The sequence below is a fragment of the Maylandia zebra genome, linkage group LG13 (assembly GCF_041146795.1).
Source record: "Maylandia zebra isolate NMK-2024a linkage group LG13, Mzebra_GT3a, whole genome shotgun sequence".
Taxonomy (NCBI): domain Eukaryota; kingdom Metazoa; phylum Chordata; class Actinopteri; order Cichliformes; family Cichlidae; genus Maylandia; species Maylandia zebra.
In genome coordinates this window covers 26,397,042-26,411,104 of record NC_135179.1, presented here as the reverse complement: position 1 = coordinate 26,411,104, position 14,063 = coordinate 26,397,042, and the positions used below count along the sequence as shown (strand labels likewise).

General features: G+C 37.3%; 1 protein-coding gene across 1 annotated transcript; it reads left to right on the top strand.

Annotated features, from left to right (window-relative positions):
- The first annotated feature begins 2,051 nt into the window (after window positions 1–2,051).
- pik3ap1 (phosphoinositide-3-kinase adaptor protein 1) lies at window positions 2,052–13,111 on the top strand. Its single transcript, XM_004559615.4, has 17 exons — window positions 2,052–2,249; window positions 3,038–3,463; window positions 3,768–4,012; window positions 4,222–4,366; window positions 4,459–4,601; window positions 4,697–4,829; window positions 5,306–5,502; window positions 5,593–5,770; window positions 5,881–5,943; window positions 6,035–6,289; window positions 6,380–6,436; window positions 7,572–7,765; window positions 7,860–7,932; window positions 8,115–8,282; window positions 9,661–9,728; window positions 10,551–10,651; window positions 12,200–13,111. The coding sequence occupies exons 1-17, from the start codon at window positions 2,219–2,221 to the stop codon at window positions 12,312–12,314; spliced, it is 2,592 nt and encodes an 863-aa protein (XP_004559672.3). The 5' UTR covers window positions 2,052–2,218; the 3' UTR covers window positions 12,315–13,111.
- Window positions 13,112–14,063: the final 952 nt, after the last annotated feature.

The window sequence follows — 14,063 nt, the reverse complement described above, 5'->3', positions numbered from 1 at the left end:
TTCACCGGCAGCTTCAGAAGTCAGAAAGTGAACTTTTGCTGTGGCCATTATAAGGTCTGCATCGCAGGAAGAGGCTAGAGCTGAAATAAACCTGACCGTATTGTTGGAGAATAGCAGTGTGAATTGATTTTGTCAATGAAATAATGTCTAGACAGGTGAAGACACTCTTGCTGACTGATTCTGTAATTACAATTAAAGCAACAACTCAGTGTGACCTATTTGTATGTGGGTTGGCCACCCTAGAGCCTGAACCTCAGCAATATTAAAGCAATGTGGAGTCATATGGACTTTAAATCTTGTTAGTGTTGTACACACTCTTGTTTCTGCCTTCTACACTGAATTACTGTTTCTGTTTGCACATTTCAGTAAATACCTGAAAACCTGAAGTGTACCCTGCGACACTTTTAAGCATGCATGAAAGACGTTTTACAGGAAAAAAGAAAAAAAACTTCTATACATATCACCTGCATAATCTGTTGAGTCTCTTTTTGTTTGTGTAATTAAATAATTTTAATCTTATTTTTTATAGGTCAGTGAATTCAGATTGCTGATACTGAATCATTTTTATCTCCACATTGGCAGTTCAAGGCCAGGTGCAGTTATTTTCATATCTATAAAATGTGGTGCATTACAAACAGTGAATATTTAGTCTGCAGCTGACCCCAGTCTATCTTAATAATAGTTTTTAAATCTTATGTACATGTTTGTATAATGTGCCTCACATTTATTTATTTATGAAAATATACATAATTTCACATTTTTATTTTGGATTCACTGTCAAACTTTTTTTTCAAATTGATCCACCAATGGTCTTATGACTGCAAATATCCCTGCCAAATAAGAAGCATATAGCAAATAAACATTATTGTTAAAGGCTCATACAGCTATTTATTTTATATTTTTGATTGTCTGTATATGGAAACTATCTCTATGACTTATGCCAAACTCACCACAGTCTTTTTAACCAAGTACATATCCATGCCTATAGGCAAAATGATAGGTGGACAACAATCTAATGTTAAGTTAGTGTCTTCTGCCCTCTAGTGGTTGTGTCAGTGTGGTGCCATGTGTTGCAAATAGTTGACATTTACGAGGGAACTGAAACTTCAAATACTGAGTAACAGTTACACCAAACATGTGATTCATTATGATCAGTGACTGATTCACGTTTGTCATGTGCTTTCTGTTTTACTTAAGAAATATTTAGCATGTGGCTGTATGAGGATGTACCCTGTGTGTGTCAGCATTTGAGCGCACAAGTAATTTTGTAAGGCTGAATTGTGTTAGAACTTCACATTCATCCTTCACATGTCTGTGTAATGACGCCAGCAATGAAAGCTTTCAGTTTTGCACTTTCAGTGTTGCTTTAAGGTGTCACAGCATCACAGAACAACACATTTTTAAGGTGTGCATCACTTTTTGCAGAAGTTGTCACTTTAGTCTTATGCATGTTAAAGTTAACTGCAACACAGAAACGATGTGTTTACAGTAGTAAGTCTTACTAGTAAGTAAGTTTTATTGGCCACAAATGTATAGCTACTCTTTTGAGGTAAGCATGTTCATTTATAAGAATTGTAATTTTACACAATCACTCTGACCTTAAAACTCTCTAGATAGACAGCACCTTGGTAAGGAAGTGAAAAAACAGAAGAAGGATGTGGCTCATAACAGGTGAATTGATGTTTTCCTGTGTGTGTGTGTGTGTTTGTGTGCGTGTGCGTTTGTGTGCGTGGGTGTACAGTCTTCACGAAAACCAAGAACAAAGGCGAATCTAAAGCGTCGCCTACATAAAAGACATCAAGTGGTTTTGTGTCGTTTCTGCACGTCGCAAAATTCAACACATCAAATTCTTAGCTAAGCCCTCGTTATCTTCATTTGTGTTTCATCTATAGAATATTTTGCTGTTTACAACATACAGATATACACAAAGCAGCCAAAAACAAATGTAACTGCCGACATGTTGCACATTCTGTCATGACAGTGGTGCGTTTCTCACTTCTTCAACTGTTTCAGGAAGTAGGGCAGAGTCACCAAAATCAGGAAACTAAGTGTTGCTATTAATACTGCTGAGCAACGAGCTGTAGCTGGTGAAAGCTAATGTAGTCTCAGCTGATGAGAAGAGAAGCATCAGTAAACTTCATCGAATTGAAGAGAAACATTTGGGCAAATGATGATCCTTTTGAGGTGATTTATTTATTTGATTTGAGGCTTCAAGACCATGGGAGAACCCATCTCAAGCACTGAATCAGGTAATACGACCCGTCGTGTGTACCTTTTTTTTCACCAGCTAGTTAGTGCTACAGTTTACAAGATGTACTGAAACCTTCATTATTAACACATAGTTTACTCTTTTGCATTGTTTGACTTTGAAATGATGTGTTCATTTAAATTGAGTTTCATTTACCAGAAAATTCAAGGCAAACTGTTTTCTCCGCTTTAAAAAGAGGAAGCAAGCATCTTAGGCATCCTGTATGGTTGATTTGAATTAATGTAGTATTTCCAACACATGTAAAGTTAAATCATTCATGTTATCGGTCCTTTAATAAAACGATGTAAGGGCTCACTGCCCTGTCGTTAGTGAGCTGCTCCGATGAAGCGAATGCTTGTGTGGGTGCTCTTTCCTAGGTAGCGTGTACAGAGGTGAGCTTGACCTGATTAAACACTGTAATGAGTCAAACAAAATTACTCTGACCAGTGTTGACACAGCGCAATGTTTGCACAACGTCTTGTTGGCTCTGCAGTGAAATATCAAACAGATCAGACATTCATTCCCCAGCCACAGTCACCTTGACATTCCACAGCCGGACAGCTGGTACGTTGTGGAGCATTTCCACGGCAATCACAATCTGCTGCAACAAGGAACTCAGCACATAATATTGCTAGTGTCATGTCATTAGTGTATTTTGAGCAGAACGTTGATTCACTGTGTGCAGTCAGGCTGGGTCAGCAGGTTTTATGCTTTGGATACCTGCTTTGGAGAGTGTTTGCATACATCTCTTGAGCGTACAATCACACTGTAATGCGTTGTGTTTTTCAGCACATCCTGAATCCTTCTCAAGATATGAGCTGTTAATTCTGCACACCACTGAGGCACAGGAATGGGCGTCATATTTGCACCAGATTTTGAAAAGTTCTCGCAAATTCCACAAAAGATCAATTTTGCTATATGCAATCAGCACAGCCGATGAGCTCCACGGATATAATTTTGAATATTTCCAAAGCTGCAAGAGCATCGTGCTGCTCCTCACAGGGGTTTTCCTTGACATCCTCTGTGACCACGAACTACAGGAGGCACTTCAGAGAATTCTCTATCCTCCTCACCGAGTGGTGGCCTTTTTATGTGGTGTGTCTGAGGACGAACTATTGACAAAGATTTTCCAAGACTGGCCAAGCTGGAGGAAGCTCTACGCAGAGGATGAGCCTGGTGTTTATGTTTCTACCATTTTGGAAGCATTAGCCAACAGTATGTAAAATGTTCTCTTTTGTACAGTGTTTTCGATGCCCAGGAAGCAAACATAATTAATTCAGTTTTTACTGCACCCACAAAGAATAGGATATTAAATAAAATAACAATTGTCAATTATCTTAAAGCTGGAACATAAAACAGAAACTCTCAGTGAGAAAGTTGGATGTGCTGTAGTGAAACTTTCTGAATAACTAAAAGAAGGCGATTTCATCTAGACAGATGTTAAAATTGTGCAATTTGTAGAAATTTAAAGGGAAAATAAAGATGTTTGTAATACATTCGATTTCTTTTTAATTTAAAGGCAGAAAAGTGGAGCTTGAACGTGAGAGTGAAGTTCCTGTAGCCCTAGACGATGTGTACGTCTTACCAGTTTTAGATGAAAATCCTAGCACTGATGAAACAGAGGATGTGGTGACAAAAGAGTATGAAGAAAATGTCCCGAAGGATGAAGAGCCTGCGAACGCAGTAATATCAGCAAGTCAGGAAATAACTTCACCCACGCACATCACCTGTCTCACTGTGCAACCAAACAGAGTTCTGTGCGGGGTAAGTAATTGCACAAGAGCTGCATCAAATGTAATGTTTGTTTGGTTCATTGAAATAAATCCAGTTTTCTGTATTACATTGTATGACAGGTACACAGAGAAACATTTACACTGATCTTCTAGTGTTTAGCGGAGCTAAAGGAAGTTCTTGATATCAGTAAAATGTCACCAACACGCCAATTTTATTCCAGTTTTCCATTTTTCTTTTAGAAACAGGAGACACTTTTTATCATTTTCAAAAAGAAAATAGATGATCAGTCGGATCCAGAGGTGGAGTTTTCATCTGAAAATGTACCTGCAAAAAGGGTGCCAGGCACCGTGGAGAATGAATACACCATAAGTGTTACTGCACCTGGCAAGTATCTGTAGGAAGTCACAGGACTTTTATGTTGAAAGCTTTAATCTGAAATCACCGTAATTGTTAATTTGCTCTTTATTTTCATTTAGATATGCATGCTGGAATTGTGTCCCTCACTATGTACACTGGCCAGTCGTCTGTCAGCCTGACTCCTGTTACGTATTACACCAGCATGGGTGAAGTCAGTCGGTATCTTGAAAATGCTACAGATCCTGTTAACTTCATCAGCCAGGTGAGACATTATTTAGCGCTTTAAATAGCATCGTTGTGCTAGATTAATGTTGTAAAAGCTTGTGTAAGCTTTATTTATTTATTTTGAACATCCAGGCATTCAACATAACAGCCAATGCAACAGAATCACTGGACAGCATGTTGTCCGACTCTTTAAAATCCAAGATCCCTTCAACTGGTCTTCAGCTGTTTGGAATCAGACAGATTGAGGAAGACAATATGTCAGCATGTAAGTTTAACACATGATTTTATTGGTGTTGGGCGAGTCAGCTAAAAAAATTTGTAGAAGACTTCCTGTTATCGCACATACATTATATGGTGAAAAGTTCTGGGCCACCTACATGTTACACTTACAGGAGGTGCTCAGTCATGGAAACCCACCCATAAAGCTCCTGGCGCAGTTTGTGGCCAGATGTTAATGCCAGTGGAGGCTTGGAACTTACCGCTACTCACCGCTGCTTTAGATAGCTACAAACGCTGGTGACTTATAAATACACTGTAGGCCTTAGCTCTCAGCCACCCTGCTCTACATCTTTACGTGGTCCACCACTTTGAGGCGAATTTGCTGTGGTTCCCAAATACTTCCACTTTGCAATAACACCATTAACAGTTCTCATTTAAATTCAAAGATTATGATAAAAAGCAGAAAGTGTGAGCAGCTGATATATAACTGGTTCTATCTGTTTGCCTTTTTGTGGGCTTCAGATCAGCGGAATGAGGAGCTTCCTACTTTACTCCACTTTGCAGCCAAGTATGGCCTGAAGAAGCTGACCACCGTTCTGCTTCAGTGTCCTGGAGCTTTGCAGGCTTACAGTGTGATGAACAAGAATGGAGACTACCCAAACACGCTTGCAGAGAAGAGTGGTTTTAATGATCTCAGGCAGTTCATGGATGAATTTGTTGTAAGTCCACAGAGAAAATCTTTTCAATTCTTTGCATTTTCACGAATTGTACTTAGCGTCTGGTTGTCTTTTGCATTTAAACAAATCCAGGAGACTGCAGACTTGCTCAAGTCTCACTTTGAGGACACTATCAACACAGACGAGAGTGCAGAGGTATATGAGTTGATGTCCACTAATTCTCAAGATATCATGATGAAATACTCGGGTTGCTCAGAGGATATATATGAGTCGATGCTGGGGATCAACCCTGAATGTGCAGAGGATTTTTGTAAGTATCGCATTATTTTATTTATTGTTCCAACAATAATTCATACAGCAAAACTGGGAGCAGCAGATGATGATGGTGCTGTATTGTTTCTTTCTGGTGGGGGTTTCAAGATGAGGTGATGACTGCAGTAGATGAGAACCCTGAGGAAGCTATGCTTCGGAAGTTCTTTCAAGGTATACATTTGAAGTTTTAAATAATTTCCTTAAATAATATTGCATCCTATATGGCATTGAGTGCTTCATGTGGTTACACTCTTACCTTTAGCAAAACCAAATGCCACTGAAGTCAAGAAGGACAATGAACCTCTTCAAAGTGAGGAAGAGGAAAAAGTTGATCATAATAGCTTAGATGAAATTGAGGAAGAGGAAGACCCATACAACCTCTGTCCAGAGGATATCTACGATACTGTGGATGCAAATAGTACTTACAACCCAGTAGTCCTGAACCGTCCACCAGCCCCTATCCCCAGGCCTGAGCTTAACACTGAGCTTGAAAAGTCTACGACGTACATTTCTAGAGGTATGGTGCAGTCTGATTTTTATTTATTACGTTATATTTTTTTTATATCACAAATGTGTCAAAAATATGTAACTTTTATTTTTTTGATAGTATTTTCAGATAAAGGTACATCTGAGAATAAAGCAAAGGACATGGGATATCATGCAGGTAAATCCCAATAAAAATAATTTTCTTTTCATTTAATCATTATAGTCTGTTATGCTTCTGTTTTCTCTTTTTTTCACTTATATAAAGCTAGTTTAGAACTGGTCATGGTTTCATTTGGTAAACCGCTTTTGAAAAAGTGCCTTTATTTTATTTGCATCTTGATTACTTATCATCAGTCTTGTACAGTGCTGTAGCATGTTTCTGTGAGGCACAGGGCTTTTAATACTACCACATTGGTCAAAACCAGTAACCTTTGTAGTTGACTCAGTGGTTACAGCTAACTGCGTTGGGGGAATTTTTGGTGTCAGAGTGGGTAGGTGACTGAGAACAAATGTTCATGTGATCTTCTGACATTAATAGGCCCTTTTCACAGCAGACACTTAAATGTGATACGGGAAGAGCAAAAATGTACGTGGCCCGTACGGCAGAAGCGTTCTTGTTTTTCGCTCCTCATTTGAATATTTAACTTTAAATGGTAAAAATGAAAGTGAAGTTGAAACCTTGAGCAAACCCCAGCTGACAGGAAGTAAGGTGCAGCCTGGACTAGTTACCAGTTCATTGCACATTTACAGCCAGCTTAGAGTTGCCTATTTACATAACATGCGTGTATCTGGTAGCCCCCAGAGGCTCTGGGCGCTCATACAGACACAGGAAGAACATGTAACGTCTGAATCCTGAACTTTCTTGCAGTGAGGCAACAGTCCACTACTGTCACTGACATGTCAATTACATCCTCTGGTATTATCGTCTTGTATTATTATACTGCATTACGATTGGTTAGCTGTGTGCACTGATTATGGGTCTGATTTTAAACTGGTTTGCTCATCATAAATAAAAATACAGTACTGTTATTGAACTATTGTCATCAACACATAACAAGAGGTCTTATTTTTGTTTTTGTGATTTTTTAGTTTTTAGGATTTAGTAGTTGTTTATATTTACATCAGAAATGTAAAGACATTTAAAATTTAAAATAATAAAAAATATTAGTGCGCTTGCTCTCGCACCCATATTACCATTATACATCAAACTATTGTAAGACTTTCATGAAACTAATACAATATTTTATGTTCCAAAGGTTTTTGCTTATAAATTAATAATAGAATAAATTATACACTATTTTCCTCCCATTCAGCTCGGCCTGTAGTGGAAGCCCCCACGCCTGCATATGATCCTTACGCTGGGATGAAGACCCCTGGGCAGAGGCAGCTCATATCTCTGCAAGAGAGGGTAAAAGTAGGAGAAATTACTGTGGACGAAGCAGTCCAAGAGTTTAAGGCTTGGCAGGTTGATCATGAGCGGAGGGCAAACTCCATACGCTATCAGCAGGTAGATCTAATGTTCAAACTTTGTGGTTTTCTAAGAAGTTGATTGTTGGTTAAGCAATAAAAGTAATGCCTGTGTTTCCTTTTTCTTACTTGAGAAAAATCTGGAGACATTACGAAACAGCATCACCAGACGCCATAAAGAGAGAGAGAAGACAGGAAAGGAACTTGGTAAAATTATTTATGTTCTCATTTGGAATCAGATCAGGTTCACGCAGATTTATCACATTGTATACCTTCCACTGTTTATACGCTGATACTGTTAGGATTCATTGGTGACAAACACATATTGAAAAATAACATGCCATTGCTGTCAAAAACGCTTATCTTTTTAATCTGGTCTTTTCCCGTAGAGTATGAGATAAGTGCACCCCTTCAGAGAAACTCATTCTGGGGCACTGGTGTCACATTAGAGTGTGCTGTGTATGAGTCGACACCCAGAGCGACGGCTCAGCCTCCTCCTGTGGCTCAGGTTATCCAGAGAGGCAGCTGGAAGACAGGTAGCACATCCAGCACATCGAGTGAGTCCAAATGCTTATCTTTACTTTCTGCTTTTATCAAGTACTAAACAAAAAGACTTAAAGCTTTCAGTCTTTCTTTGTGTGGCTTTCTTTGCAACTCCATTAGAGTACAGATTGGGAGAAATGTAAATTATACACATATGTAAGTCACTGAAAAAGTGATGTGCTTGTAGTCTGACTTCCTGCCTCCACTTTTGAGTTGGAGAGAGAGGTACGTTTGAGCGCCAGATCTGATCATTCTGTCTTTTCTATGCGTCAATTTTAGCTGTGGTTCAAGGAAAAAGTGCTGGATGGGATCATTAGAATATTCACATGGATGGTACGAGGCAGTGTTACTAATAAACCCGCGTTTAATTAGAGCTTGGACAGAGCAGACCTTGCTGAAAAATTATTTATGTCAAAACAGAAATTCAACACATCAGTCACAGTTTTTCAAAGAAAAGAAAGGGTGCCGTGTTTGCTCTGTGGGTAAGCAGGCAACCACTTGCTGCACAGCAAGAGAGCCGCGGCGCAGGTTTGAGTCCGACCCGTGGCCCTGCTGTGTGTTTTCTCCTGTTGCGGGCAAATAAATGCAAAATTTATTTTAGTCTCACATTTTTTTTAAATCTTAATTGAGATCTCATTTTAAAAGTTTTCAATAAAAAAGCAAGAAATAAAGTAGTCAGATTATAGCTTGAAATATTAGGTTAATTGTAATAAACAGACTTTTTCTGTATGATAAAGTTACATGACTCTAGTGATTTTGTTACTGCTTAATGTTACTTAATGTTCTCGAATGTCAGTGTATGTATTTTATTTTACTTTGTTATTATTATTTCCCATCTTTGTAGTTTTGTTATACATAAAGGATGAGACGTTTTGTGAAACTTTATTTGTGTTTTTACACGTCGCACCAGCAGTTATAATTCAGTCATAATGTTTTACGAAGAAAACCATTTTTTAGTTTGTTTAATTAGCCCACAAATGCAAAAGTATTTTAAGGTTTAAATTAATGTTTAATTTTGCTGTAGTAGATGTTTTATTCTTCTGTTGTTTTTTTTTTAAAAAAAGCAAACATTTGCACATAAATTTCAAAAGGGGCAAGCAGTTTCCTTTCAAAAACACTGATAACATTAACGGATTTAAAGAATGGCTTGCTATACTGCTTCATGATTACTTTAAGTCTGTAATGGTGGTATGCATATGAGCTGCGTCTCTGTCTTGCTCTGATTGTTCATACACCTTCTTGCAGACATCTTGTATAATAGTGTCAAGGCCTAAAACATATTTTACCCACATTTAGCGAAGTGGTCTTACAACATAATTCACCACAAGCACTAACCTCAGAGATACTCGGAATCACGTGTTTTATTTTTGCTGTGCTTCTTCTTGTCATCAGGCACCGAAAGCAACAGACTCAGCACGCACAGCACCTTTAGCTACAGCAGCGGTACAGAACCTGACGAGGTGAGCTTGATTTAACAATAGGTACAAGTGCATCTTCAAGGCACGTGGAAACTGAAGGGTTCACACAGAAATGCATTTGCATGAGTTATAGCTAGCTGTTTCTTCCTTCTTACTCTTTATAACCCAAATTAAAACTTCCCTTTCTCTTATGATGCTGCATGTGTCTGATGTCTATACAACATGACTGCATGCGCAGTAGAGAGGTAGAAAAAAAGAGGTAGAAAGTCTAGTGTTTAGTTTTGTTTTATTTTGCTCTCTTACTTCAGCTTTTCATTTCCTAAAATACCTTCCAGACAATATTTAAATGTAAGTTCTGTAAATGTGTGTTCTTTACTGAAGCAGATTCTATATCATTTTCATTAGCGTTTACTGTCTGTCATAATGATTGAAGAAAAAGTACAGAGCTGAAGGAGATTTGGGGCACGGGCAGACAAAGAATCTCTTAGATTTTGGTGCAAATTCTGTCCTTCTTTTAATTGCAAGATGGGTAAGATGAGTATTCCCTGTCTGTTGTTAAAAGACTCAAACTGCACGACCCATCGTGGAAGCTTGACTGACACTGCTTAATGACTTCCTCAGGGTGTAATTAAAACAATGATCTTTTATTCTCCAGACCAACAAAACAACAACTGTCATCTTTGTGTGTTTAGCTGAAAATTTGGGAGTTCTTGACAGTTTCAGTAGATGAATTGCTTAAACCAATAACTGTGACAATGTTAGCTTTTTCATTAACTGACTCAGCTGTTAAACTAAAGCTTTAGGCTGTTTTATTTTGAAGTATTTCAAGTGTGGCCACATATATATGTCATTGTATTTTTAAAGGACTCAATAGAAAGTTTCCCTCCTCCACCACGACCGCCACGGCCAGGCAGTGCTGCACCTTCCATTCCTCCACCCAGGATTCCTCCACGGAACCCAGAAAGGTCAGTCTAGAGAACAGCGATTCAGATTACTGAAGTGAAAGCAGAACCATGCAGTACTGAGCACTATGCGACATCAGGTATAGGAAAAAACAACGCAAAGTAGCAAATACACTGTACAGTTATGTGACGGTGCCTAGCAGCAATCATAACTGTGTTAGAATATGACAGAAAGACTGGGAGCACGTAAAAAAAAATCTATAAGCAGCACTGAGTGAAACAGAAAAATGTAAAAGAGGAAATGTTCACCCACCACTAATTCGCAGCTGTGCGTTTCAGAGGAAGCCAGAGCGAGAAAGTGATCAAGATACTGATGCTTATACTCTGTAAACACACAAATAACTTCCACACACATAGGTGAGACCACTTATAGTGAGACCACTTAAAAATGAAAAAGATGAAAGTGACTGAAGTGGGTAGCAAGAGCTGCCGTAAATTCCTGAGAACCTGTGAAACGCTGCAGATCCTTTTTACTGATAAATGCCCTTCTGTCTCTTATCTCTTTCAAAAAAAAAATCTGGGTGGCAGTACAATGTATTTCTAAAATCTGATAAACAATCAGCTTCTTTAGCTTTCTGACATGATGTCAGAAATATTATATTATACTTTAAATATCTGCATAATACTTCTCATTCATACAGTAATTGTGTGTGATGAGTTTTAATTACTATTAGTGGGTAAATACAACATTTGTGTGCTGTTAAAAAAAAGACTCAAGAGTTAGCAAAATTGCTTTAAGTACACAGAATTTTAAGTAATTTGACATCCACAGACTGACATTAAATTATTCAGTTTTTAAAGAATAAATAACAGAAATGAACAAACACCTACACCAAGTATGTATGAGCTGCTACATAGAGTATACTAAATTCTTCATGCGTGGGTTCAATTTGTTCTCATTGCATGGTACTGTGATCTTATCTAGAGTTTTTCTTAGCATCTGTGTGTCTGAAGGTTAAAAGATCAAAAAGATATTTGTCTTGGGAACATGTAAATGAGAAGTTACAGTATGAAGGGTGATGGAGTGCAAAGCGTTTGAATATAAACAACCAAATGAACTTAGTAAATTGATACAAACGTGCAACAGCTTAACTTAAAGAATTGTTGATTTCATTAAAAATATTAATAATTCAGTTTATTATTCCACCTACATAACTAAATAAGATGATGACTAAATTCAGTAATGATAGAAAAAAATAACATGCTTTGACATTAACTAACTTTGCATAAGAGCTGTGACCACTATCAGAGAGTTCATGTACTGTAGTTCCTAAAACATGCAGTTTGTTAAAGTATTGAAATCTATTTTAAACCAGTGAATGAGTGATTCTTGTACAGTTCATATTTCCTGAATGTAGGGTGTCAGATAAGTAAATGATACAGAACTGTGTCTGAAATGTTATCTTTGCATCTTCTTTTCAAGTTTTGTTTTTTTCTCACGCATAATTATAAGAAATTAAACGTCACAGTTTACACACCCTTTGCTGTATACCGTCTCTACTGTTACAGTGCAAATAACCTTCCTATACAGTAACAGTGTGTTTCCTGCAGGGTGACAGAGATGGTCCATGAGCGTTACATATCCTGCCCGACACGAATACTTCCTCAAAGACCTTCTTACAGGCCAACTGACTCAGCACCTCCTGTACCTCGCAGACATCGATGAGAGCCGCACATCTTCAATTTTACTGAATTTGATCTGTCAAGTTGTAAGTTATTTATTGTGTAAGAGAGATAGAGAAGGTAACATGTAGCTGTAAACAACCATCAGGTTTAGCAAGATGAACTCATGCAGAGTAATGGTTATATATTATTTAATTTTTTTTCTTTCTCATGTATGAGTCCACAGAACCAAAACATCCATTTCTCATGACTGTGCCTGTGATCCATGTGTGATATGTTTCCGCTGTATTTGCTATGGTATGTCTTTACTGTAAAAAATATTGTAAAAGTAAGTTTGTAGTTGTAAATAAATGTGAGATTTTCAAAGAATATAATTGCAATAAATATTAAGTGTCCTAATGAAAATCATAATAGTAGTATTAATAGTAGGCGTATTAATTTCTTTTTGTTATGGGTTTAAATTTTGATATATTAGAATAGCAAACATTTGTTTTTCTTGATATTCTAATTATAATATTTCAGTGTGTTCAATCTCCTGTTGTGTAATTTAACTGAAAAGTGACATTAATGCTGCTCCGTTTACCAGATAAATATGTGATATTTTTGCCTGTGCTAATTATGAGTTTTGTGGTATTCTACTTACTTTACCTGAATTCCTGTTACCCACCAACAGCTTAGTGACTTACAGTTTAGCTGTGATGTTTGTACAGTATCATTCTTAAACTGAGTCATGAATGGAGTGGGGAAAGACAGTTTTGTTGTCTAACAGACCTTATGTAATTTTTTAAACATGACAAAATGGTGATTAAAAAAATACATGTTTTAGCTGGGTAAGTACAACGCAGCCGCTGTTCATTTATTAAGCTGTGATATACCATTTGATCACTGGATGGTGCTTCACATCTTCTGTTACCCTCTAAAGGTATACTTCAGCTTATATTTACATATTTTTTATGTATGTAAAAACCTTTTACTTGATATTATCAAATGAGTCAAATTAACATAGTGTTATGAATATAAATGAACCCTAAAATAGATCCTTTTAAATGCTTTGAGGAGAGAAAGGTACAAAGTGCGATGGAGTGTAGACAGCTGGGACTTCTGGCCGAAACTTTCAAAGTAAAATCTTTACTGTTGTAAAAACGTCAAATACAGTACTCTACAAAAGTATTAAGCCACCCCTACAGCAACTGGCTGCCCTATTATTATGCTGAGCTTACAACTGTTTAACTTATTCCATAATAAACTGTATTTGTAGCAGGTGGATAACAGTAGTGAATATTAATATTATTCTACTATTAACAGCATAGTTATTTGGTGAATTTTTTTTTTTGATTGATGATGATTGATAGTTACATAGTACTATGCAAAAGTCTTGAGAACATCCCTTATTTTCTAATATTTTGCTAGAAAAATGGGAATTAAAAGTCTTTAAAGTCATTTATTGAGGCATACACATTTAGACAATTCTAATTAGTTTCAAAGTTAATATTCAATATGACAATGTTTATTCTTCAATGCTGCTGGAAATCCCTTATACGAGCTTTCTAGTCATAGTCTTCAGGAATAGTTCAAAGCTCTCCTTTGGATGTTGTCTCTTTTGTTCTTTTCTCAGACTAAATGATCCCACACTGCTTCTGTAATGTTGTGCTCCGGGCTCTGTCGAGGCCAATCCATCAATCCATAAAGGAATTAAATAGAAAGGTGGATAAATAGCTCTATCCAGATGCTTAATATTTCCCAGCTATCTACCAGCGCAACAGACTTACAAAGTCAGCAGTTGAACTTTTTT